Below are 26,291 nucleotides of genomic sequence, written 5' to 3' on the forward strand. Positions count from 1 at the left end.
GAGCCTTACCAGAGGACATGGACAAACCATTAGATAAAAAGAGGTTTCAAAGGCGCTCCCCTGGAATTTTTTTTTTCTAAATAAACACTTGAAAAATTTTGTTTAGGCCCACTTAAATTCCGATGACGGTTTCGCTAAATTTATGTTAATAAGTAGGTATTGACAATCTTTGGTAACAAACTTATCTCTTGCTATTTTTTATAAATACTAACGATAACATTATGGTGAAATTGCATCATAACATGAGACAGTGAAATATTTAAAAACCACGTAAACTCAATTCAGATCGTAAAGGTGGTGGCCAGCGCTTTGGATTGCATGGCAACAACGATCCATTTCTTCATTTTTAACTTGAATATCCATATGCGTCAGGGAAAACTAGACGAACAAGGAAAATAAAAATTAAAAGTGACGTCTCGGGGCTCGGCTAGGTGCGGGGCTCGGTTAGGTTCGGGGCCCGACTATGCGTGGGGCCTAGCTAGTTCGGGGCCCGGGTAGGCGCAGGGCCTGACTAGATACGGGGCCTGAATTGTTTCCCTGATCGCATCATGTCCGTCTATAGTGAGATTTTGTTTGTATAAAAGTAACTCAAACTTTGTTACCCATAAACGATAATGCTGGAGCATGAAAATTGTATGTATTCGTTCTGTTCCATGATCTATACACCAAGAATACACTATTAGTAGTTTTCTATCGTATTAACCTGATAATAAATAAAAGGTGCTCATTGATTTTTAAAAATAACAAAAGTATACTAATATAGATGTTGATATGTGGTATAGTATATAATTATAGATATGCAAGATTGGGTTCAATATTTTTGTGCTCTATTATTTGTGGGGGTTTTTTCGTTCTGTTAGTCCATTTTTCTTTGTTTGTTGACCATATTCCTGTTATGGAATATTATGTGATGTTTATATCCTGTTGACAACAGCAAATTTTTTTTTTGCTTAATTTTTGTTTTTGTCTTTTGTGTTTTTTGTAGTTTTCTTCTACAGGCATATGTACGTGTGCTTAGCAATGGCGTATGTCCAAAAGCATACATCAAGTCATGCAAGATAGAATAAATACTACACTACTTTCAACAATCACTATCTAGGAATCTGTACTTTTATGTAATATGGTTTTTTGCTATTTTTTTTTTACTAAAATGTTATTTACCTCAATTTTTATGGCGTAACTATGCATCAAAAATTGATGTCGGGCTTCGTAGACCGCGGTGTATGTTTGACGACACTGGTTGCGATGTGAAGACGGAAACCCGGGACAAAGTGGAGAGAACTAACTCCCCCCCCCCCCTCCCTGGTCCTGTGCGGAGACGGCGGACACAGATGGTGTCTCGTAGTCTCCGAGGCGGACAGCGAATCCCTCCTCCCTTGCCGAGGCTTGTAAGTAGCAGGTCGCTGGAGAGAGGGAGAGAGAGAGAGAGAGAGAGAGAGAGAGCTGTCCATTCCGGCGAAGAGAGCGGGCAAGGCCGGAGGGAGGTTTTCTTGACCTCCTCAAATATTAATGGATTCATCAATATTAATCGCGGAGCTACTCCCGGGCCCAGCTAAAGGGCAGGATAGCCCTGCCTCCCTCGAGGGAAGAGGAGGGGGGGGGGGTTTGCTAGTTCCGCGAGAGAGAGGGCGCGGATTGTTAGTGGACTTGTCGCCGGCAGCAGCCCACAGGGTCAGAAGGTCAGGCCTTGGGGGCAGAAGGCCGGCCCCACGCGCGGGTTGAGCCGTCGTGCCGGCGGGCTAACCCAGGGATGACCGGGCCATCAGACTGCGCGCAGTGTGAAGCTGGGTGCACGATTGAAAACAATCAGGGGCGTAGCCAGGGGGGGGGGGGGTTTAGGGGTTCAACCCCTCCCCCTTAGCACCAAATCTTTAATTAATTTCTTATTCATCACTCAAAAAAAATTAATATTAAAATTAATAAAATTTTCACCATTACAATATTTAAATTTAAGAACCGAAAACTGCTAAAATAGCACTATTTTACACCTTAAAATCCAAATTTTCCCGGAGGAGGACCCCCGGACCACCCGCTTTAATACGGGGGGGGGGGGGCATGCTTCTTAACACCCCCCATACACAAATCCTGGCTACGCCACTGAAGATAATAACACTAACAATGACAGCATGTTTTCCAACCTACTTACATATTTAACAACAGCGCATAGGACGGTCGTGAGCTTGGGAGACAGGTCCTGCGCATAGGAGGGAAATTAGTATATTTTATTTCTGTAACGGGTACAACAAGCAATGAGAGTGGAGTGGAAAGCCATTTTTGCGGGACTAGAGAACAGTTTATTATTATCAGCCATATTGCAGCAAGAAATTGTCGAGGTGTTACAATGCTCAGGTGTAATTCCTCCTTTAAAAATTAATTAATGCTATTACTTATATGTCACTAGCGAAAATTGTACATAAAAAAGTGTGTCGTGGTTAGAATGGTTAACTGAAATTTTGTATAACCCGAATTTATTTTAATGTTGAAAAACTGTGCTCACAAATTGCTGGTCAGATGTCAAGGGGTAATAATGTGGTAGTTAATATAGTTACTTACGAGCACTGCCAACAGATGTCGGTTACATCGTGAAATTTTATTTCATTGGCTGAAATTAACTGTAAGATTTCAATAGTGAACCGATTTCGCACAAGTCTTGTGCACTATCTCTCACGGTTCTATTTTTTTTTGGTGGGTGACGAATCATCGCACAAACAGGAGATTGAAAACGAGCCCAGAAACATATATCGCATAGGACTATATATTTCTTTGGCCAAGTACCTATTCTCTTTCTTTTTCCGCGTCAAAAACGTTTCACAACAATGTTTCACGGAAAACATTGCATTAAAGTTCGGCCTTAAAATTTTACTCTCATCGTGCCCAAAGAAGTTTTACTTCAAAAAAATTCGGGCTTTGGAGGAGCCTGTTGGTCAGCATGGCACACCTCGCTTCCCCCCCCCCCCCCCCCTTCTCTTTCACCTTTCCAGGTCTCCATGTTTAATTCATCACCGGAGGTTCGCCGAGAGGGCTTCAGCGAGAAGGGCGTAGGCAGGGGTGCCCCAGACGTGTCCAGGCTCCAGATGATATGATATCAAGGGGGCAAGTTAGGAGAGGCGGTAGTGTCTTGTGTGAAACTTCTTGTGGAGTGGCCGACGCCAGGACGCAGTAGAGCGCGTGATGAACTAACTAACGCCCGGGTGTTTCTGCCAAAATGACCTTTATGTACTTGCGGGGACACATTTCAGATGTTCACCCTTGGTAGCTAATGTCGGCAAGAGAAGTATGCAGCGTTCCACTGTTAGATTGCAGTGTAGAAGTAAATGGGCTATTGCTTCCTCTTTCTAACACACGCCGACGGTCGAATGCGCTGTCTGTGTTTCTAATGCGCTGTTGCCAAATATATACGTATATTTGAAATCGAAGGGATGCGATATTATTAATTTATTTATCATGTTCGATACAGATTTTATGTTTCCGGAGAATATATTCTAGAATTATCACTATTTAACTGTTTCATTTTTTTACTCGAGTAAAAAAATGTACAGTGACCGAATGAGAATACGCTGGAGAACACAAGATACCACCCGTTGATGACGCATCGTATTTCAAAGTTCACTCCGAGTTTTTGAAGCTTAACCATACAGTATAAAATTATTTAAGTGATATGAGCAATCCATCGTGTAATATGGTGTAAGAACAAGATATTTTCTCACAAATATCATGGAGTAATCTCCATTTTCTCCATTATAAAAAGATTCATATGAACGCACAACCCTTATTTACTTTTCAGTTCAAATGTCACTTTAAGTTATTTCGTGTAACTGTTTTCGTTACTAAGGTAGCTTTGGCTAAGAATCATGAATGCATTTGGTGTCGTCCACGTTGAAATTTTAAACCTACGTTAATCGGTCAATATAGAACGACATATCGAGTGCTTTAAATATAGGAAAATAAGTTGCATTGGAACCCTTTTCACTGACATGATTTCATCCCGTTTGTATGATCTGGCTCCTGGGCTGCGAATCTCTCGAAGTTCCTGGCAGACTTTATGAAGCACAGCACACAGCGAATGTTCGAGCATGGCGCAAATTTCTAGGTCAGCTCTAGGAACCGTGTCAAGTCTGGGCTTAAGTATCTCTGGTGACCAGTAGATCGCGTCGGTATGCCCTTTAGGACTGGCTGAACTCTTTGGAGAGATCATGGTATTTTTTCGGTCAGTCTATCTACTTAGTGTTTTTTGTCTATGGAATCCTTGATAATTCGATAGTTCTTTATATTTAAAGTTAGCAAACAGAAGGAAATGCAGTCTACCAGAGTATTATTCCACCAACTGCCACTGGCGCTACTAGAACTGAACAACGAAAGGCCCAGTGGTTGCCTCGCGCCTATACGAGGTCACGTGTAGATTACAGGTCACGAGAGCAACGTCTTCGTCCTTGTGCCCAGAACTCCCGCGAGCGATGAGCGATTAGTTGCGGAAGAATATAAGTAGGCCGAAACTCAGGCGATTCAACCGACTCTACAAAAATAAAAACTTTCCTGGGCAAAGACTCGGTGGCCTTAATTATGATGACTTCGGTGGGAAAACAGACGACCCGTCAGAAAAAAAAAACGAAGAGAGAGCGTGGGAACTTTAAAAAAAAAATAACGAACTCGGATAAAAATTCCACCGCAATTTTTTTTTTTTTTTTTTCCCCTCTTTTCGACTCACCCCAGCCACGTCTGGAGTTTTGAATAGACGGTAGTCATTCAAAACTGGAATGGTACTGTACTGCGTTCGATATATATATATATTTTTTATTTTCTCCGGTAGTAGCAAACAGAGACAGCTACTATGTAAAATATTCACTCCCAGTATGAGATATGCTGCACGTATTTAGGGTTATGATATCAGGCGTTTGAATGTTACAGAATATTACACAGGAAATTCTATAGTGCTCGCGAAACTACAAATAACTCCTCAATATCTCGTGTGTAGGCACCAAACGACAAGCAAAGCCCGCCGCTGCTGTTGGTACATTCTAGTAGTGTGTTTGACTGGAGTTCATGTTACGTACTCCCTTTAACCAATGAAAATGGTTCTTTATGTAATTCTGATTAAAAGACCACCTATATGGGCACATATACGGTGTGCAGAGCATCAGTAAAAAAAACACCTGATTTAAACATTGCACAAAATATCAGAGCGGGTTGTGTTTTGAAAAGCATTCAGAATAAATACTCTGAGGTCGGATGTGTAGATGTTTTCGTATTTAGTTTTCAGACTCTATTTTGATAAGAGTGAAAATCTTTTCAGAGTAACATCTTCGCATGAAACTCCAAGTAAAGATTCTTAAAACCACACCAAGGACTTTTCATCACACGCGTATCTTCGTTTCTCCGACACATGAAGTAAAAAGTAACCATTGAAATATCACAGTTGCCCTATGCACGACGGGAAGACTGAGCGACAGTCCACAGCATTGTGCCTAGAGGCGACACCACGCAAGTAACACCAGCGAGAGTCGTTCTTATCGTCCCACCTCACTAACACAAATGCACCCCTAACTAGGGAGGCAACTCAAATTTCATGCCGTGAAAGCTTATTGTGCCCAACGTACGAACCGAACTAAATGTATCGGCATGACATGTTTTCTCGGTGCTTCGAAACTGATTGCGATCGTATAGTTCATTCATCATTGTTCATATACCACGATATAGCCTGCGAAGGTGTGACTACAAATCGTGACAACACTCTTCTAGTAAGGAAACGTTGAAATCTTCATGTATAATTAATATAATACCCTTGCTGCGTAAGTCGCTCCTGAAATAATGCTTGCACAGCTTATATTTAATATAAAAAAAAACTTTTTTGTGTATATACTGAAACAAGGCACACAATTCGTTTAAGCAAACATCTTTAAAAAATTGTCAATTGTTATCCGTATACGAGGTAGGCTAAAACATACTACTTATTGCAAGGCAACATCAATGCATTTACGTATCTGTCACTGCTATTATGATCAATCATGCAATTTATAGTAGCCCAGTAAGATAATGAATTAAACAAAAAAAAGTAAAATTTAACCATTAACACGAAATATTATATTAGCATTAAATACAAACAGTGGTCTGTACTGATGGATCACTAAAGATGAAGTAGCTTGGCTTCTGGGTTGAAGCCGCGTCCTTGGCGAATAATTCACCGACATTTCGGTCGACAATCCGGTCGACTACTTGTAGGATATCTGCTCCCGGACGATGGTGGCTGCAGTGTCGACCGATATGTCGGAGAATTATTCACTTCAAACCAGAAGCCAAGCTACTTCAGACAATGGCCGTGAAATCCTGCGAACATTATTAATCATTTATGATGTCGCTTCCCAGCCTAAACTCAAATCAACACTAAAAAAAGGGGGGGGGGGGGGTTTGTCTGTAAAGTCAGTTTACGGACGATAATTTTACTTTATAACGTCATAAAAAAACATTGACGAAAAATTTTAATTTTCAAATATTATTTACAGTTTATGCAAATTTAATTTAAATAATTTGTTTAAATATAATCAAGAAAAATTAGTTATAAAAATAAACTGAAATCAGATCAATGTCAATAAATTGTTAAATTTTAATGTCGAAATTGGACAAATAAACCTTTTTTTTAATTGCTGCTTTTAAAGCCCGCCTTAACCTGTTTGATATTATAGAAGATTTTCTCGCACGGTGGTTGGGCCAGTTCTTGCACGCTCGGCTCAGGCGGAACGTGACAACGAGTCATGCCTTTTCCGTGCGTGCAGCCTAGGCGTTCATCGATTTATAAGTAGGGACCGGAAAAAATTCGCGGATTCAATGACCTCTAGGATAGCCTCCATTATCCTCTGCACTTCTCAAGTAAACACGCGTGTTCATTGGTTACTAAATTGTGAGTCGTCTCCACTGGGTAGCTTGTGATTCGACGCTTCTTTTGGTCGATAGTCTCTCATTGGCCCTTGAGAGCTCCAGTTGAACCGCGAGCCAATAGCAGAACCAGTAGAATTGTAAACATGTTTGAATTTCAGCCTATCACGAAATGAATCCGCGAATTTTTCCCGGTCTCTTTTTATAAGACTTTATCACGTCAAAATTTTTTTTTTACCGTAGGATATCTGTCGTACAAAGTGTGCACGAGTGCGTGACGTGAAGGGCGCGGCTGGTGCTGTGTGCGCAGGTGTCGACGGGCACCGGGATCATGTCGCACTTCGTGAACCTGCACATCGTGGTGCCCGAGGCCTTCATCCTGGGCAGCGGCGAGCACCACGTGGACGTGGGCAGCGGCATCAGCCTCGTCTGCATCATCGAGAAGGTGAGGCCCGCCCTTGCCGCGGGGTGTCCCCGGCCTGGGCCCGGCACACCCGTCATACCTCCCTCACGTCTCTTTGAAAAAAATTGGTTGTCTGTAAAGTCGGTTCACGGACGACAGTTTAACATGACAACGTCATAACAAAACATTGATGAAATGATTGCATACTTTTATGAATGAAATTGAATCATATTTATTGAATTATCACTATTTTGTATGGATACAAAGAAAGGAGCGAAATTAAATCTACAATTTAATTGATAAATTTACTTTTATTCGCACTCATTAATTCAAAAGTATTTATTTGCTTTAACGAACAGATTATTTTAACTATAACTTTTATACGTGTTTGCTATTTAACTTCTTCCGATCTGTGTTATTCTGTTAAGGATAGGACGATGATAGGAAAAGTAGGAAACGAATGGGAGTGTTTCAAGAATAATGTGCCTCGAAAAAGTCAAATCGATGGTTGTTCCAATCGAGTGGAACAGAGATAGATGCGGCGCAAGCGTACAATGAGCGTAACGGGACAAAGCGTAACGGGACAATGTGCGTAACGAGACAATGAATCATCCTTTTTCGTGCGTCAACAGCCAGCGTTCATCGATTTATTAGACGTTGTCACGTCAAAACGTAAAATGTTCGTCCGTTCAGAATCTTAAATCTCCGAAAGTTCTTCAACAATTTTTTTTTTTTACTTTTGACTCAATTTCGCATTCGACTACACGCTTTGTTTTATACATAGCCTACCTATTTCACACCTGTGCCAAGTAAAAAGAAGAAATTAAATATAGATAGTAAAAATATACATAGATTGATGTTTGTATGTTCTACTCCGATAAAGATATTGATGGGAATATATAAACATTTAGAGACAGAGGTATTTAAGGATGGAGATATATGGATATATAAAGGGATATATAGGTATATAGAGATATAGATAGGAATGTAGATTGAGATATAGATAGAACCTTACTATTCCGCTCATGCGATCGGAATTTTCGTAACGCTAGAAAATTGTAGCCCTCTCAGGAAAGAAGTTTTACATCAAAATATTTAAAAAAATATACATAAAAAAACAACATAATCTGTATTAATAAAGGAGAGAGTATGTCAGTACCTGTTGCTCGCGTAGCGCTGAGAGCCGTGCAATTAGGAGCGTTGACTCTCCATGGATAGTCCGTTTGCACCTAGAATAGTTCTTTTTTTCGTTCAAAATTCGTCTTAGCTCTTTTTTTTTTCCTTTGAAATTCTTTTCAAAGCTTTCGTACCACGTTTTCCGGCTGATCTCCATGGCAACGGCCGTTACATTGTTTATGCTTCCTTCGTTTCCATGGCAATGGCTGAAGCATTTTTTGATGTGCTTTCTTCTTCCCAATGGCAACGGATTCATGCAATGTTGACACCTCATTCGCTTTCGGATCGCATTCCAGTATTCCTCTAATTATTATCATCTTTGGCATTATGTCAACACGGTATTAGTTGTTTTGTTTTTTTTAAATTTTGAATTATAAGACCTCTTTGATTTACATTTCTTCCCGTTTATCTCAAATTTATTGAAAATTTTTTTCATGAGTAGTTTTTAAATATTAGATTCAGTATTGGTTTTTTTTTTGTCCTAGGCGCAGGGGAGTACTCATGAGGGTCATGTGTAATCAGCAGTATTTTGCCTGTAGACTTACGAAGCGAAGTGTGAGCACATAAGCTCTTTCTACATAAATTTCTGTAAGAATAAAAATTGCCGTGAATGACAAGCAGTGCGTAGTTCGTCGCCTAACTCGAGTTCCCTTCCGTGTTTGGACGTTTTGTCAGCAGTTCCGAAACTGTCCTGTGTTTTTAATGTGAAGAAGATTACATCACGACATCGCGCAATAAACGACAGTAAATAACAACGTGACAGAAACAGTAGCGCCACGAACCAACCACCAAAAATAAATAATAGTATTCCAAAATAAAATCAAACAATATTCGTAAATCATCATGGCCATGAAACGTCGAAAACAAATACGTGCTCTGCATTATTGTCTTCAAAAACACAATATTCGATTCTACACCGTCCATAAAAATATATCACACACTCGGTTTACAGAATCCTGCGTTTGTGTTATTTCAACGTATTTTTTTATAACTCTCTTTTGCCATGTTTCCCATAATGAAACATTGCGAGAGATACTTATAAAGCTTCGTCAATAATGTACTAGCGACTAAAGATAAATGATTCATTCAAAACATAATTTACATGGGCATTCATGTATATACGCATTCACCCATTCAGGCTGTCCTCTATATGGAAATTTATTTTATATTTACTAATCTCTGCTAAAAAAACAGCCTTAAAAATGCCTGTGATTGAATTTTTTTACTGTGCCAAACGTCTGTGAGTATAGAGATAGATTAATTTTAACTAAAAACAAAGATATTTTCTGAAATTAAACCTGACTTTCTGAACAAAACAGAAGTGTTTACTTTTACTATTTCTAACAAACTACGAAATAATTTTTGCTGAGAAGGTTGAGAAAAGTAGAAAGTAAACAATATGAGTCTTAAAAGTTAAAACGCACAATACATTCCAATCAAAACAAATATTCCACTTTGCATAACAGTCACATTTAAAAAACTTGTTTGACGTACGGTTGAAGAGAGTCTTTGCGGAAGGGGGAGGGCAGGAAATCTGTCAGGCAGGTCAAAAACACCGCGATTATTACCATCAAACACTTATTTATTGAAGGAAATATACCTCTAGCGCTATGATCCTCGCACTCTAGCAGGCAGACATAAAGCTTTTCTGTCTCGTCATATTTAGGGCCAGCTTGGTCCACGACTTCATGACTTTCAAGACTCATACGTCATTAACAAAACTTTATCACAGTCATCATCAGCCAACTACCACGAATATTCTTAAATATATAACTTTTCTTTCGCAACCCAAACTAACTTATTCAAATAATTTGGCGTACGCAATAACAAAATCCATGTAAAAAAAAACTCAAGACTAGCGGGTCTTATTTTTATAATTTTAATTGATAAACGAACGAAAGTAAATTTCACTCTTTAGTCACGAACTATTATTATAGTTGGCCGGTAACCAGGGGCGCAACAACTAAATTTCCAAAGGGGGGGGGGGGGGCAATATACCTTTTTATAAAGAATCATCGATCCCCCCCTATTGAAGCGGGGGGTCTGGGGGTCCTCCCCCGGGAAAATTTGTAATTCAAGGTGGAAAATGGTGCTATGTAAGCAGTTTTATTATCTAAAAATTGATTACACAGCATTTTCTTTGCCCCCGTTTGCCCCCACTTCAAGGTTTCAGAAGGGGGGGGGGGGGCAAAATACACTTGCACCCCCCCCCCCCCTTGTTGTTGCGCCCCTACCTGTAACGGTCTCTTAAAATTTCTGACGAATTCGTCTTAAAAGAGGGTTGCAAAATTCGTAATACCCAAACAAAGGTCCCCTCATAATACCATGTTGGAATGATCATGAGAAGGTATTTCGTGGTGAGGGACACGGTACTGGATATCACAAGTACCGCAGGTACGCTGCGGTGCTGGGCAGATGTCCCTGGAGCGCTCTGCGCGCGTGTGTCGGTAGCGGAGGCATGCGGGGCCGGGGGGCTGTGTGGGCTCGCAAACACCCGGGTCACCCCGGGAGCCGCGCTGCCCGCCCGCCAGGTGTCGGCTTGTCGCGTGGGGGGCCGCACGGGAGGGGGGGGGGGACGTCCCACGCGCCGACCGCACCCCTCCCCACCTTTTTTTACTAAAACCCCCCTCCGGTTCTACCATCGCATTCGTTACTGGATTCCAACCCCCCGCGCGCGCCACATGGCGTTAAACACGCGCGCTGCCTAGAACCTGTGCTACAAACCCCTCCCCTATCCCACCCCCACACCCCTGTGTCGGCCACTCAACTCCCCCCCCCCCCCTTATCCAAGCAAGCCCCTGCGCCAGAACCTCGCCGCGGCCAATCCTGATAGCGCCAAACATATTTCCAGCTCCGCTGAAGCGCCTCCCCCCCCCCCCCCCCCCCCCCGCAACATTCACACACACCCCCTCGTCCCACGCGGACCGGCGCTCGCGGAGTTAACACCCGATATACGCCCGACGGGGCGCTGCCCGGACCCGTGTCAACGTTAATCCTGAATCAGATAATGAGAAGAAATTAATGGCCTTCTGGATCCCCGAACACCCTTCTCCCGTTTTCCCACCTTTATTTTTTACCCCCTCCTCCCAGTAATTTTGCAACATCGCCCGCTTCGCGTTGGAAATAAAAAATATATATATATATATATATACTGACCCACAATCTCTTTTTATACCCCCCCCCCCCCCTTTTTTTTTCCCCCTACAAACCCAACATGCTTTTTTGACCCATCCCATATTCCAACACGTTCCTCGCTGTTCCGTCGTTCCGTGAGACACGCCGTGTAAAAAAGGGAGAAAGTTTTTTTTTTTAATTCTTTGTTAAATTAATCTCGGGTTGTAAAATAATATTTTTACCACTGCACCCCTGTAACGAGCTGATGATGATTTTTTTTTTTTTTTGCTCTCCGCTTACATAAAAAGTTATCTTTTCAATTAAGGGCCCAATTTTCTGTAAATACTTAACGGCTTTTGAAAACACGTTAAAAAAATCTTGGTGATAAAAATATTATTTATACGTTCGTGTTTCATTTTACAAACAGAGTTTCATTGTACGGTTATATAAAAAACACAATTTGTATCAAGGTAACCTGTGTATTTTAAAAATAATACGTTCTATCTGTACAGTATGGTAGAAGGTAGTCATTAACAAATAACAGCACCGACGAACAAAGTAGGCTAACAACGACGAGATGGTTTTTAACAAGAACAGTAAATGCAGTCAGACAACAAACCTAGAGAACACAGCGAACATATGAACCCAGAATGACAGAACAACAGAACGACGACAGCACAATCGAACACAGTGACAAAACAGTTGCGACGTTTAGGGAACTGGTAACTGTTCCCGTCATCAGAACAATCCCAATTGCACGAGTCATTTAAAGAACGCGCATACTTATATTTAGCACGTAGTTTTGAAGAATACCCGTCAGTTTCAATCACTCTCAGCTCAGCTCAGTTCAAGTACGCGAACATAACCCGAGAAAAAGTAAGTTATGTTTAGTATACAGAAAGCCCCAGAACTTGAGTTCAAGCCGATAAAAGTTGATAGGTCAATTGATTACTGTTCTGAATCGAAAAAAAAAAAAAAAAAATTTTTTTTTTTTGAAAAAGTGTTTTAGTTTTTGAGGCCTACGGTTTTCCTCTTTAAAAGTTTTAAAATCCACACCCTGCAACAAATCATGAGATATTGTGACTACAAGTTTTTGTTACGCAATCATGAATAACTGTACTATAGATATCAGTTCAAAATAAAAAATCAAACTTACTAGACTTTTTTGGAGGAAAACATTCTTTGCGATGACTAATGCGACAAAAAAAAATTATTTAACCGGTAACTCTGACTATTCCTGCTGTAAAATAATTTTTCTATTCTGCTCGTAACTTTAGCAAGTGACTTGCTTACGTGAGGCCTTCAAGTCATCTCTCTCGTTCTGATGATCAAATGTCGCGGTATCTCGCAAGGCTGGGCACAGTCTCACGCTCGGCTTACACGGGGGCGCCATCGAACAATCAATCCGCCCAGGGCCTAATTGCGCGTCGCGCCTCTCTCTCTCTCTCTCTTTCTCGGCTCTGGGGAGCGCCGCTTGTGACGTCACAGCCTGTCAGCGCTGCGTCGCGGGCTGTCTCCTGCTGCCCTCTGCCTCGTCCGTGGCGTTCATGGCCTGCGTTCCGTTGAGACCGGAAAAATTCGCGTATTCATTTCGTGAAAGGATGAAATTCAAACATGTGTACAATTCTGCTGGTTCTGCTCTATTGTCTCGCAGTTTAACTGGAGCTCTCTGGGCCAATGAGAGACTGTACTGCAACATGTTTGTTTTGACAGTTTAATTATTTATTATTATTTACGATTTATTTTATTTTTGTTTGCTCTATGTATAATATTATTTATTTTCAGAAACGGCAATATTTGGTTATGTATGTCTATGGAAAAGTGATTCTTTGGATTTTTACCGGACTATTTGAACGAGGTATTGTTGATACCCCTCTAAGGACTAATGGACTTGAAAACTGTAAACGGTAAAATTAACGCCGTAATTTTATTATGTAAATTATTAATTTTAATATTTATGTATTTGAATTTTAAGTGAAATTTTGTTATCCGCGCAATTGTTGCGTTCGGAGTTTACGTTTTCGGTAAGAAATTAGGTAACTGAAACGGTCCTTTTGGCCAATCACGGGCCACCATTTAAAAGTGAGTCTTACTGGTTATTTTGAGGAAACTAGTAAGAAAGAGAGTTCTACAATGGCCAGCTGAATGAGCGGCAACTTCGTGACGTCGGCGATTTTAAATCCTGAAAATTAGCTATCTAGCATCAGGCATCCCGGATAGTGGATGATAATTATGAACCATTAGGGAGTTCAGAACATTTAAATAGGATTTATCTAAAAAGATAAATATTATAGGAGTGATTAACGTGAGTAACAAAAGTGCCCAGATTTTTTGTGCCCTAATCTTATGCACGAATCACGAAACTCCCGTTTTTACGTCACATCGCCGCCGAAACTTATTATAAATATTGATTTCATGAATTAAATTGACTTTATAGATGATTTAAATAATAATTGGACATAAATTTTACGATTTACACACTATTTAACAGACTCAGTGGTCCTATAGATGAGAGGCTCTGAGCTCTGCCGATGAACTATCTGAACCTAACTAGCCGAGGTAAATTGATTTTAAGTTCCCTAAAAACTTTAATTAAAAACTGTGTAGTGTCAACGAACCCGAATTAAGACTTTTGAAAATATTTAAGTGTGCGCAACATAACTCCTGGTAATTGAACTTTTATTGAATTACTATGATGTCACCGTTAAGTTAGGTTGTTGTTTTGGATATGAATAGTAATTAATTATATTAATAAGATTAAAATCTTTCAAATCATTTTTTTTTTTACATTGGAAATAAAATAATTCTATATTTTTTTTTATTCAAAGTGTTGTGTTGTGTTATTTGTAATTCCACCTACTCCAGTGTATATTTATGTATGTTCCAAATCAATCAAGTAACACCTGACTGTGACTTACCTTATATCAACATTACCAGTGAAGAGTCACAAAATTAAGAAATCTCATTTATTACACAGTTTTATTCAGCCCAACGTTTTAGTGTGTGTGTGGGGCCTAAACTATTAGAAGGTAGCTCCACATATTAATTTGGCTACCCCTAGTGGGGCCTATTGAGTTTCAAAAGTTCCCGCACACACTAATTTGGAGCCCATACGGTGGGGCCGATTTTGAGGTTAAGGGACACCTCAACATTTTTGTGTGTAAATTCTGTACCAGCCAAGTACTGAGTGCAAGTGCACTATTTGTGTAAAATATTATCTGGTCAATTGTTTCATTGCACACTATTATGGCAGACGAACAAAACAAATACTTTCTTAGAGAAAGATCACGAAGTGTAGGTGAGGAGTATGCTACTGCACAAACCTCAAGCAGTGAGTCGAATCCTTCATCATCTGCAGGGAATTCGCCTGTAGTCACCTGTGAGGAGAGGTTAGGGCGGCCCACATCTCCCCTAATCATAGAGCAGGCAAACGTGAATGACACTGTCATCCACACAGCTACACCCCAGGACAGTAATCCTACAACACCACCAGTGACACTAGAGTCACTGATGAAGATTCTGCTGCAAAACAACGCAGAAATGAAACAAAACAACACCAATCTTACTGATGAATTGAAGACTGAGCTGGAACGTAACAATACTAATCTTACTGCTAAGTTAGATCAAACCAGTGACAGCATCAGGAATCTCGAGCATAGCATCGAGGTTAGACTCGCACAACAACACGAGGAGATCCAACAGATAGCCGAACAGGTCTCCCAGTACAACTGGGTACAACAGTACAGATGGGTTGGAATCCCACGTCACGTCCCTGAGGAACATGATGGCCAACGAGCACCGAGGGCAGGCCAACGCCAGGGAAGAGGTGCGTGAGCACATCCAACACCTGGAGAGCAGGCTCAGCGATATTGAGGTGGCCACAGCTACGCTGAGGGACAGGTTTGAAAATCTGTCTGTTCAACCAAGTCCTACAGCTGCATCAGCTGGTAGTATAGGCCAGGCCCAGGCAAGCGAGTGCCATGGACCCACTGTTCCCACACTGCCTACCACAAGCAAACGACAGGGCGGCACCGAGTGCTACACTGAGCACCAGCCCCAGGAACAGCCACACGTGACCCCCATCACTCACCGACCAGGTAGCAGGACGTTTGTGAACACGTCGAGTATGGACCCTGCCACTCTGATCCACCACCCGGCCAAGCATTGGGCAGAGGCCATGCCCACGTTTTCAGGAAGGGTTACTGAGAACCCTATACGGTTCCTGAAACGTTTTGAGGAATATGCGGCCACGTTCAATCTCAGCGAGACTGAGGTACTAAAGTGCCTCAACAGTGCTTTGAAAGGGCAGGCTTTCTACTGGTGGGAAATGCTGAGTGCAACCACCAGTAGCTACAATCACTTCCAGGCCATGTTCCGCCAGCAGTATTGGAGTCTGCGGATTCAGAGCAATCTGCGTGCCCAGCTCCATACTGAGAGGTATGACCCCAGGAAGGGCACAACGCTGGAGGCCCACCTCTCAACAATGTTTGAGAAAACTAGATACCTCGACTTGCCCATGACAGACGAGGAGTTCGTAGCGGCAATACTCACTCAGTTGCCGCTGCGCTACCAAAAGCAGTTGTCCGGCCTGACTTACCGAGACGTCACAGAGTTCAGAGAGAGGCTCCTGAACTACGACAAGCTGGAGAAAATGGACAGGACGCCAGCACCTAAGGAGGACCACGAGAGGGTGCCTCAGCAAAACCGCCAGCCACCCCTGAATAACTACTGGCAAAACAGGGACAACAAGCCAAGGGACAACCGTCAGGCAGCTGTCCACACTATGACGTGGCAACCCAAGGGCAGGGAGCAAAGCTCGTATGGCCGTTATGCTGCGAGCCAACGCAAAGGCCCCTACAACAAGAGGAAGACCTGGTGGTCAAATACGAGGAACTATCATAGCGACGAAGAGATGTACCAGCGCAAGAGGAAGGACGACCGCAACGACAACCGCCGCCGCTCCTACTCGCCTGAAGTACGGCCTCCCAGGGAGTCCCGTGACCGACGCCCAAGATCCTCGTCTGAAGACGAGAGAGAGTACGCGAGGAAGTACCGCAAGACGGAGGAACCTCGATACCAGGGCCGGCACGAAGAAACCCGAATGCCACCCCACCATTATTCCCCCCAGACGACAGAGAATCATGGCGGCCAAGCCCATAATAGCCAGTTCTCTGGAAACAAGCAACGCTACCAGAACGCGACATTTCCACCACCATTCCAGGCGCAGCATCCAGGACATCAAGCTGCATACTACCAGAGAGGGGAAGTGAACCCGGTAGCAGCCGAGTTCAAGGCTGCAGTGTCCAGCGTCGCAGGACCAAGTAATTGGAACCACAAAGAACAACAACAACGTGTTCCAGGTGGACGTGCCAACCAGGGCACGTTAAACTAGAACGGGTTTCAGTTGGATCGCCCCGAACAGAAACCCACTATTCAGGCTCAGGGGTACATAACGACAAAACTCCAATTTACAGCTGCATCAGCTACGATAAATTTATATGCACTGTTATGCTAAGAGAAAGTGAAAGGGACTTTCTCTATAATGAAAATGATGAAAATAGGGTTCATCAAGTTTGTACAGTTTGTCCACATGTGACATTAAAAATTGAAGAATGCAACGTGGATGCATTAATTGACAGTGGCGCTGAAGTCACGTGTATCAGTGAGGAGTTGGTGAACTACCTCGAGCATCAGGGCATCATACTACCCAAGATACCAGTACCAGCACTCAAGATAATTGGAGTGACATCAAGGGCAAGCCCTATTGTAAACAGACAGGTACTGATAACAGTACACGGCCTAGGCAGACCGAAAGACATGACTGCACTAGTTGTGAAAGGCCTAGCAAAACCGCTAATAATAGGCACCGACTTTCTATCACAATTTGGTGTAGTGATAGATTTTAAACTATGTAAAATTCATTCAAATGACTGTGAAACTCCAGTCACACTCACAGGCAAGTGGCATGTGAGGGAAAGTTTTGTGGGAATATTGTACAGTGAACCTATGCACAGGCACATATACAATGCACAAGCAAGTGAGCAACTTCAGGCATCACTTGAAGACATAAGACAGTCACTACAGGAGGTGAAGAGTGTATCACCCAGTCAGCTGCAACAACTGTTTGGTGTACTGGCCAATTTTCAGTCAGTATTTTCTGACAAGCCAGGCAGAAACAGATTCTACCAAGCGAAAATTAAAATAAATGAGGAGGCACCGTACCACCGCAAATGCTATCCCATTCCGGTGAAGTACGTTCAGGAAGCCACAGCCTACCTACAACTTATGATTGATTGGAATGTAATCAGGAGAGAAGCAAGCCCCTATGCTAACCCCATAGTTTGTGTGAGTAAACGAGACGGGACAGTAAGACTGTGTCTCGATGCTAGGGAGCTCAACAAAATTACAGTCAAGGACAGGGAAAGTCCTATACAAACGGCAGAAATTTTAAGATTGTATCAAGGTGTGAAGTATCTCACAACCATGGATCTGTCGTCAGGCTATTGGCAGATACCATTAGAGCCTAATTCCTGCCAATATACATCATTTCTGTTCAGGAATCAGCAGTATGTATTTACAGTTATGCCGTTTGGACTGTGTAACGCAGTGGCTGACTTTACGAGATGTCTAGACGCAACCTTAGGACCCGAGTGTCAGGGATTTGCAAGGGCGTATGTCGATGACATATTAATAACATCATCAAATTTTGAAGAGCACATGCAGCATGTTGCCACTGTACTGCACAAATTGCAAGAGGCAGGCATGACTGTGAAAATTAGAAAATCTGTTTTCTGCAGAGAGGAATTACCCTTTTTAGGACACATCCTCACACCTGAAGGCATTAAGACAGCCCCAGACAAGCTGCAGAACATCCAAGAGTTTCCTACACCGAGGAACGTGAAACAGCTAAGAGCGTTTCTTGGAATAATTGGGTTTTACAGGATATACTCCAACCAAGTTGCACAGTGTGCAGTTCCACTGTTCAGCCTATTGAAGAAAGGTCAGGCATGGATGTGGAGTGAAGAGCACGAGCAAGCCTTCATCAGCTTGAAAAACTTGTTCCTGACTGAACACGTCATCTACCATCCAACCCAAGGGAAGGAATTTCTGTTATACACAGATGCCTCTGACACAGCCCTAGGATGTAAGCTTGCACAGGAGGAAAATGGAATTGAAAAGACTGTAGCAATGGCTAGTCGTACTCTCAACCAAGCCGAGAGAAATTACACTGTTACAGAGCGAGAGGCTCTGGCCATCATATGGGCACTCCAGAAGTACAGGGATCTGCTACTTGGAGAAACAGTGAAATTGTTAACAGATCACCAGGCGTTAACATGCCTTAAGGCAGGCAAGTTATTTGGTAGCCGCCTTACGAGATGGTTTTTGCTACTGCAGGAATATGATATTCATATACATCATATCAAGGGATCTGCCAACACCACTGCAGATTACCTAAGTCGCCTGCATGAACTGCAAGAAAGTTCACCATCTACATCAAAACGACAGAAGGAATTTTTAGTGGCACCAGTATCCACAGAAATATTTAAAACCAACCCTAAACTCCGAGATATCCTGAAGGATATAAAATGTAAACAACAGGCAGATGAGTACTGCAAAAACACCATCAACCAGCTGCAGAAGCAGTCAGCTGATAATAAAATTCACCAACATTTCTGTTTGTCAGCAGAAAATGTTTTGTTTGCCCAGTCAAGGAAGAGAGGCATTTTCGAAGATCACTGGAAACCAGTGATACCAGCTGATTTGAGGCAACCAATCACCTGGGAACTACATGTAGCCTTGGGACATGTAGGGAGCAAGAAGCTCATTGAAGCATTAAAGAGGCAAGTGTATTGGCCTAACATGTCACGCTATGTAAGTAAGGTCACAAGTGCCTGTGACCTATGTCAGAAGGTGAAACCACCTGGACAACACCTGCATGGAGAATTGCAGCCAATCATTCCAACAGCACCATTGGAATTATTATCAGTTGATTTATTTGGCCCCCTACCACAGTCAAAGGGAGGTGTTAAGTATGTTTTTGTGATGCAAGATGTTTTCACAAAATTCACCAAATTATATGCAATTGTGAACCCAACTGCAAAAGCAGTTATGCAAAAATTAAAAACTTTCGTTGAAGAAATTGGTTTACCTAAAGTGGTATTGTCAGACAGAGGTACCCAGTTTACCAGTGATTTGTGGCAAACAGGAGTCAGGAAATTAGGTGCAATACCTACAACCATCAGTGTACGGCATCCACAAAGTAACCCTGTGGAAAGACTCATGAAGTCAATAGGGAGTCTTTTACGTACGCTATGCCATAACTCGCAGCAATCATGGCGAGATAAGTTGCCATATGTAGAGTGCGTTATTAACCATACTGTACATGGTTCTATTGGAGTTACCCCTGGAGAAGCCATGAGCCTGAATAGATCGGTGGCGATCAACCCGAAATATTTACCCCGATGTGAACACACCCCTAATGATGAGGAAAAACTACCTACAGGAGAAGAGGTAGAAGCTCTAGTGAAGAGGAAGTTGACAGCAGAAGCTGACATCAGACGCAAGAGGAAACCAGCATCAAAATTAGCAAAATTTAAAATTGGAGACCAGGTACTGAAGAAAACAACTCCAGTAAGCAAGGCCTGGGAACATGTAACCAAGAAATTGTTTTTGTTATTTGAAGGTCCTTATGTCATCACAGACATAGTACAAGAGAATTGCTATGCACTAGCAGAGCCAGCAACAGGCCGACCAGTAGGCCGTTATAATATAACGCAGTTAAGGGAATACAAGAGCCCTACTACTATGTAAGCAGTACCGACCTAAGCTGTGAATGCCTCGTGATGGTACAAGGTGTAGTACCAGAAACAGCTGAGAGCAGTCTAAGTGTAAGTTTCAGACCAAGGATCTGAACTGTACAGAGGAGTAAGTGTATGTCACTGTGATTATGTGATCTAGTACGCCATGTGAGGCGTAGTGCAGCCACTGTAATTTGTAATGTTTAGCGGAGGTGTAATTCCCGCTTGTTTCTGCGTAAAGGTGAAGTGAAATGCCACCTATGCAGATATTTACCCTGTGGTTATGCGGAAGTGTAATTCCCGCTATATTGCTGTATTTGAGGTGAAGTGAAATGCCACCCATACAGATGTTATTGTAGCCTGTGAAGCTACCAGTGTACAATGTGTATTGTATTTATGTATCAGTTGGCTTGCACAATTCCTCGTATGAGTATGAACTCAAATGTCACTAAGACATATATTACAACGCTAGACTAGCCTATACCTATGTGAAGCTGTATGTACTGTGTACTAACAAACGAGAAGAAATTAAGCTTATTTAGTGTCGATGTAACTACCCGTATGTGGTATGATACCCCATCCTGCTGTGTAGACATATGTAAACACTGGCATGCAAAGCATCTCTAAAAGCACATAACACTTTGCAACTACGAGCAGAATAATATTATGCAGGTTACCTTGATTTATTGATGATGCTGAGTAATCCAATAGGCGTCGTTATGTTGATGATGAAAAATAGAAAATCACTGAATTTTCTAATATTTATAGGAGAACTCACTAAAATTTTAAAACTTCACTATTTTTTATTACCATTTCTGGGATGAATTTAGGGAAAAGAATGATCTTTAGGATTGCATTCTACCCAGAATGCAGATTAGAAAAGTATGCACTCATTTCGCATACAAATCCAATCAGATTTAGTTGAAACATTTAGTTTATTAAACTTTGGATGTCAAGGTATTGACATTTTATGAAATGAAAACACGAAAATTTGAAATCGATGATTTTTAAGGATTTATTGGGAGAAGCCCCTATACAAGGAAATTACGTCACTTCAACAGTATTCACTCGCAGCACTGTCATAGTTGCTTGAGTAGTATTCTTCGAATGATGTGAAGAATAGCGGAGGATGTGGATCTGAAAAACTCAGGATCTAAGCCCTTTGTCGCGAGAAGCGAAGGTACTCCGGCAAACAAGTGTCCACAATCAACTTCGCCTAACAGAAGTTATAAACTTGAAAAAGCAAGAAAATTTTCTTAAAAGGAAATAAAAAAAAATATTGAACATGTGATACCATGTGTTGAAAGCTATCCTGATACAGCATGTTTGTGAAACAGCTGATTGGTAAAAGTAACCTTAGCTACACTGAAGCCAGGAGCCTCAGTAGATTACAAGACTTATGTTACTGATAGTAACCAAGATGAGATGAAATGTGAACATTATTCAACCCAGCGAGACCGCTACGGGATGAAAACAACATTAATGAAAGATGAGAAGAGGAAGATAAAGCCTCTACAGCTGTTGATCGGAGCACAGCAGACTGAAATTGAAAAGTTACTAAGTTGGTAATTGTGTAAACCAACGACTTCTCTGTATAGGAGAAGATAATGTAAACAATGTGTAAAAACGCTATGAAATTTTGATTGTATAACTTGTAAACATAATGAAAGGTTAATGGTATGTTATGTAAATGTTATTATATATATAGTTATATGTAAATGTTATATTTTATGATCAATTGCTAATATGTACTATGCAAACATAACAATGAACTATTAATTGTCAGTATGTACATGATCTGATATATATTCTTTGATGAAATGTTAACGAGTGTGATGAAATACAAATGTAAATAGCAAGCTAAAGATGCTATAATTAAATGCAAATATTTTTAATAATGAAATGTAAACATGTAAGTTACAAACATTGAGTAATGAATATAAATTATGTTAGCTATCAATATGTTATAATGAAAAGCAAAACATGTGATGTTTGATATTCAATAATGATACGCTATAATGAAATGTTGTGGTGAAATGTATGAAATCTCATGAAATGAGAACACAAACAAGCAAATGCACTGTGATGCATACTAATCAAGTACGAACTAACAATGTGATATGTTAGTAGCAAGCAAAGTACTAATATTGAATTTAATGGATATTGATAACCAGGCATTGTTATGCAAGAATTGAGATTTAATAATTAATAGTATTTATTTATTTTTTTTTCTAACAATGATGTTAATAATGAGAATGTTATATGTTAAGCTAGGAATTTTAAGGTTAATTTAAGATATTTTTGTTTTAACGGTGACGTCATAGTGTTCCGCGGCAAGTACACAAGTTGTATTGCCTGCAGACACTTGTATTTGCAAGAGTACAAGTACGCACATAGTGATTAAGGTATCGATTAAGACCCGGACACCTATACTTAAGTCAGGTGCGAAGGTTACACCAGAGTGAGCTAGACGTAGTGCGGTTCGCAACGATTGTGTACCTAACAGTGATGGGAATAGACGAGTGCTTCCTTGTGGGAAGTGGTGACCTCGCCCCACGCAATCAGCACCGCAGACGCCACGACGCCGTCTCGCGCGTAGTCGTGAGGCAGGGCGGCTGGACGCCGCCACATCAGCAGTTGATGACGTCAGCTGCAGTGCCAGATGCCGTGCTGTCTGGTACAGCATCATCGCCCCACGCCAGACCCCGTCGACGCGTGGTGAACCAGGCCAGGTTTGTTGGTCGTTTTGAGGACAGGCGCCGTCTCGACGCCGCTGTCCGCTGCAGGAAGGAGGAGTCGCAGCAAGGATGCAGTCATCACCGCAGGTGGACGTTGACCCACTGCCGTGACGTGACCTGGAGAACGTCCTATTGTTGACTCGCGTGTACATTGCACCCCTTCGAATCCCTTTAGTGAATCACACTCACAGTAAGTAAGTCCTCCCGAGTCCTTCTCAACAGGAGCGGCTCAAGGCAGAAGCTGTCGGAGAGCAGCAGCAGTTCCAGCCTTCGAAGATTTTGCACTGCAAAATCCGTGAACTTCTTCGCGCAGGTCTGTTAGCAGCGACGACCCGATAAAAAGTGTTTAAAAAGGCGCGATTTTCAGGCGCGCAACGGTAAAAAACGAATCGAGGAGAGGTAGTCTCTCTCAAGTTGTTTTTTTTGTTTGTCGTTTGGTGCGCGCGTTGCTAGGCAACGAAGAGTGTTGTGTATTGTGCGACGGAGAAAGAGAAGTGCCAATCACATTGCACCGTTTTGAACAGGTCAAAGAGCACTGTTCAATGTAATTGACAAGGGCGGCAAAATCTGTACTGCAACATGTTTGTTTTGACAGTTTAATTATTTATTATTATTTACGATTTATTTTATTTTTGTTTGCTCTATGTATAATATTATTTATTTTCAGAAACGGCAATATTTGGTTATGTATGTCTATGGAAAAGTGATTCTTTGGATTTTTACCGGACTATTTGAACGAGGTATTGTTGATACCCCTCTAAGGACTAATGGACTTGAAAACTGTAAACGGTAAAATTAACGCCGTAATTTTATTATGTAAATTATTAATTTTAATATTTATGTATTTGAATTTTAAGTGAAATTTTGTTATCCGCGCAATTGTTGCGTTCGGAGTTTACGTTTTCGGTAAGAAATTAGGTAACTGAAACGGTCCTTTTGGCCAATCACGGGCCACCATTTAAAAGTGAGTCTTACTGGTTATTTTGAGGAAACTAGTAAGAAAGAGAGTTCTACAATGGCCAGCTGAATGAGCGGCAACTTCGTGACGTCGGCGATTTTAAATCCTGAAAATTAGCTATCTAGCATCAGGCATCCCGGATAGTGGATGATAATTATGAACCATTAGGGAGTTCAGAACATTTAAATAGGATTTATCTAAAAAGATAAATATTATAGGAGTGATTAACGTGAGTAACAAAAGTGCCCAGATTTTTTGTGCCCTAATCTTATGCACGAATCACGAAACTCCCGTTTTTACGTCACATCGCCGCCGAAACTTATTATAAATATTGATTTCATGAATTAAATTGACTTTATAGATGATTTAAATAATAATTGGACATAAATTTTACGATTTACACACTATTTAACAGACTCAGTGGTCCTATAGATGAGAGGCTCTGAGCTCTGCCGATGAACTATCTGAACCTAACTAGCCGAGGTAAATTGATTTTAAGTTCCCTAAAAACTTTAATTAAAAACTGTGTAGTGTCAACGAACCCGAATTAAGACTTTTGAAAATATTTAAGTGTGCGCAACATAACTCCTGGTAATTGAACTTTTATTGAATTACTATGATGTCACCGTTAAGTTAGGTTGTTGTTTTGGATATGAATAGTAATTAATTATATTAATAAGATTAAAATCTTTCAAATCATTTTTTTTTTACATTGGAAATAAAATAATTCTATATTTTTTTTTATTCAAAGTGTTGTGTTGTGTTATTTGTAATTCCACCTACTCCAGTGTATATTTATGTATGTTCCAAATCAATCAAGTAACACCTGACTGTGACTTACCTTATATCAACATTACCAGTGAAGAGTCACAAAATTAAGAAATCTCATTTATTACACAGTTTTATTCAGCCCAACGTTTTAGTGTGTGTGTGGGGCCTAAACTATTAGAAGGTAGCTCCACATATTAATTTGGCTACCCCTAGTGGGGCCTATTGAGTTTCAAAAGTTCCCGCACAAGACTATCGACCAAAGGAGCGTCGAATCACAAGCTACCCAGTGGAGACGCCTCACAACTCAGTACCCAATGAACACGCGTGTTTACTTGAGAAATGCAGAGGATAATGGAGGCTATCCTAGAGGTCATTGAATCCGCGAATTTTTCCGGTCCCTACAAATAGGAAGCTAACTGTTCGGAGCACGACATCCTGTCCGGCAAGAACAAATACAGCACCGTGACGACAAACTTATATGTATATGGACACAATTGGGAACATTTTTAATCTTATTTTAATTTAAACATCGTGGAAATGAAAATATGTACTCGGATGAAATTTCGATGCGAAAAGTGTAAACAAATATCGAGTAACAAGAACACGGATAATACAATTGACATGAAGTCCCCGTGTAGAAAACCAGCCTTTAAGGATGAATAAGGATACAAGATAATCAGATAATTTTATACCTAGAACACATATCTCCTAGTATGCGTTAACAAGTATTAGATCATAGTGTTGTATCAGAATGTGCCGTTAAGTTGTGATAATCTTCGTTCATCGGTGCTGTCGGCGTTGTGATGTCCAGACAATCAGTTTTAGTATCATCGTTGGGTTCCTCTGTTTTTCGCTGTGTTGTCCAAGTTTGTTGTTGGTCGTGTATTTACTGTCCTTGTTGCCACCGTCTCGTCGTTGTTCAATGTGTTCGTCTGTGCTGTGATATTGTTCTGACAAATTCCATCCACGGAATTCTCTCTGCTGTTTAAGTATTTAATGTTTCATATCAGCTGATTTTGGCTTGTTTTTGCGTGTCTGTATTTGTTTGTCCGTTCTACAGGTTTTTTTTTATATGAAAAACAGTCATACGGCAATGGCGTTTGACCAAAACAATGTTTTGAATCAAAATTAAGATTAACAAGATACTGTTGTGACCATGTGCTGGATAGGTTGAACACAGGCTGTCCCCCACAAGCTTCCACTAAGCGTATCTTCGATTTTTTTTTATGACCGTCTGGCGCAGATCTCACTCACTCACGCGATAACATTTTTTTTTTTAATGAACCAGTGGAAATCTGTTTTTTAAGCACTCGTTTTCATTCCAACAGAATAAACAATTATTTAATACATTTTTACATACGCCATGGTAGTTTTCCACTGTTTGCCATGGATAAACTTCAAGAATGCCAAATAAATATGAAAGCATAAACACACAGGGAACAAGCCTAAAAAAAAGCTTATGTTAA

General features: G+C 41.1%; 1 protein-coding gene across 1 annotated transcript in view; it reads left to right on the forward strand.

The window, feature by feature from the left end:
* The window catches only part of LOC134533492 (peroxidasin-like), a 521,250-nt gene that overhangs the window by 481,537 nt on the left and 13,422 nt on the right, over window positions 1-26,291 (forward strand). The window contains exon 6 of the mRNA XM_063371017.1: window positions 7,178-7,312. Within this exon, the coding sequence (XP_063227087.1) occupies window positions 7,178-7,312 (135 nt within the window). The remainder of the gene's footprint in view (window positions 1-7,177; window positions 7,313-26,291) is intronic.

The sequence above is a fragment of the Bacillus rossius genome, chromosome 6, assembly GCF_032445375.1.
Source record: "Bacillus rossius redtenbacheri isolate Brsri chromosome 6, Brsri_v3, whole genome shotgun sequence".
Lineage (NCBI taxonomy): Eukaryota > Metazoa > Arthropoda > Insecta > Phasmatodea > Bacillidae > Bacillus > Bacillus rossius.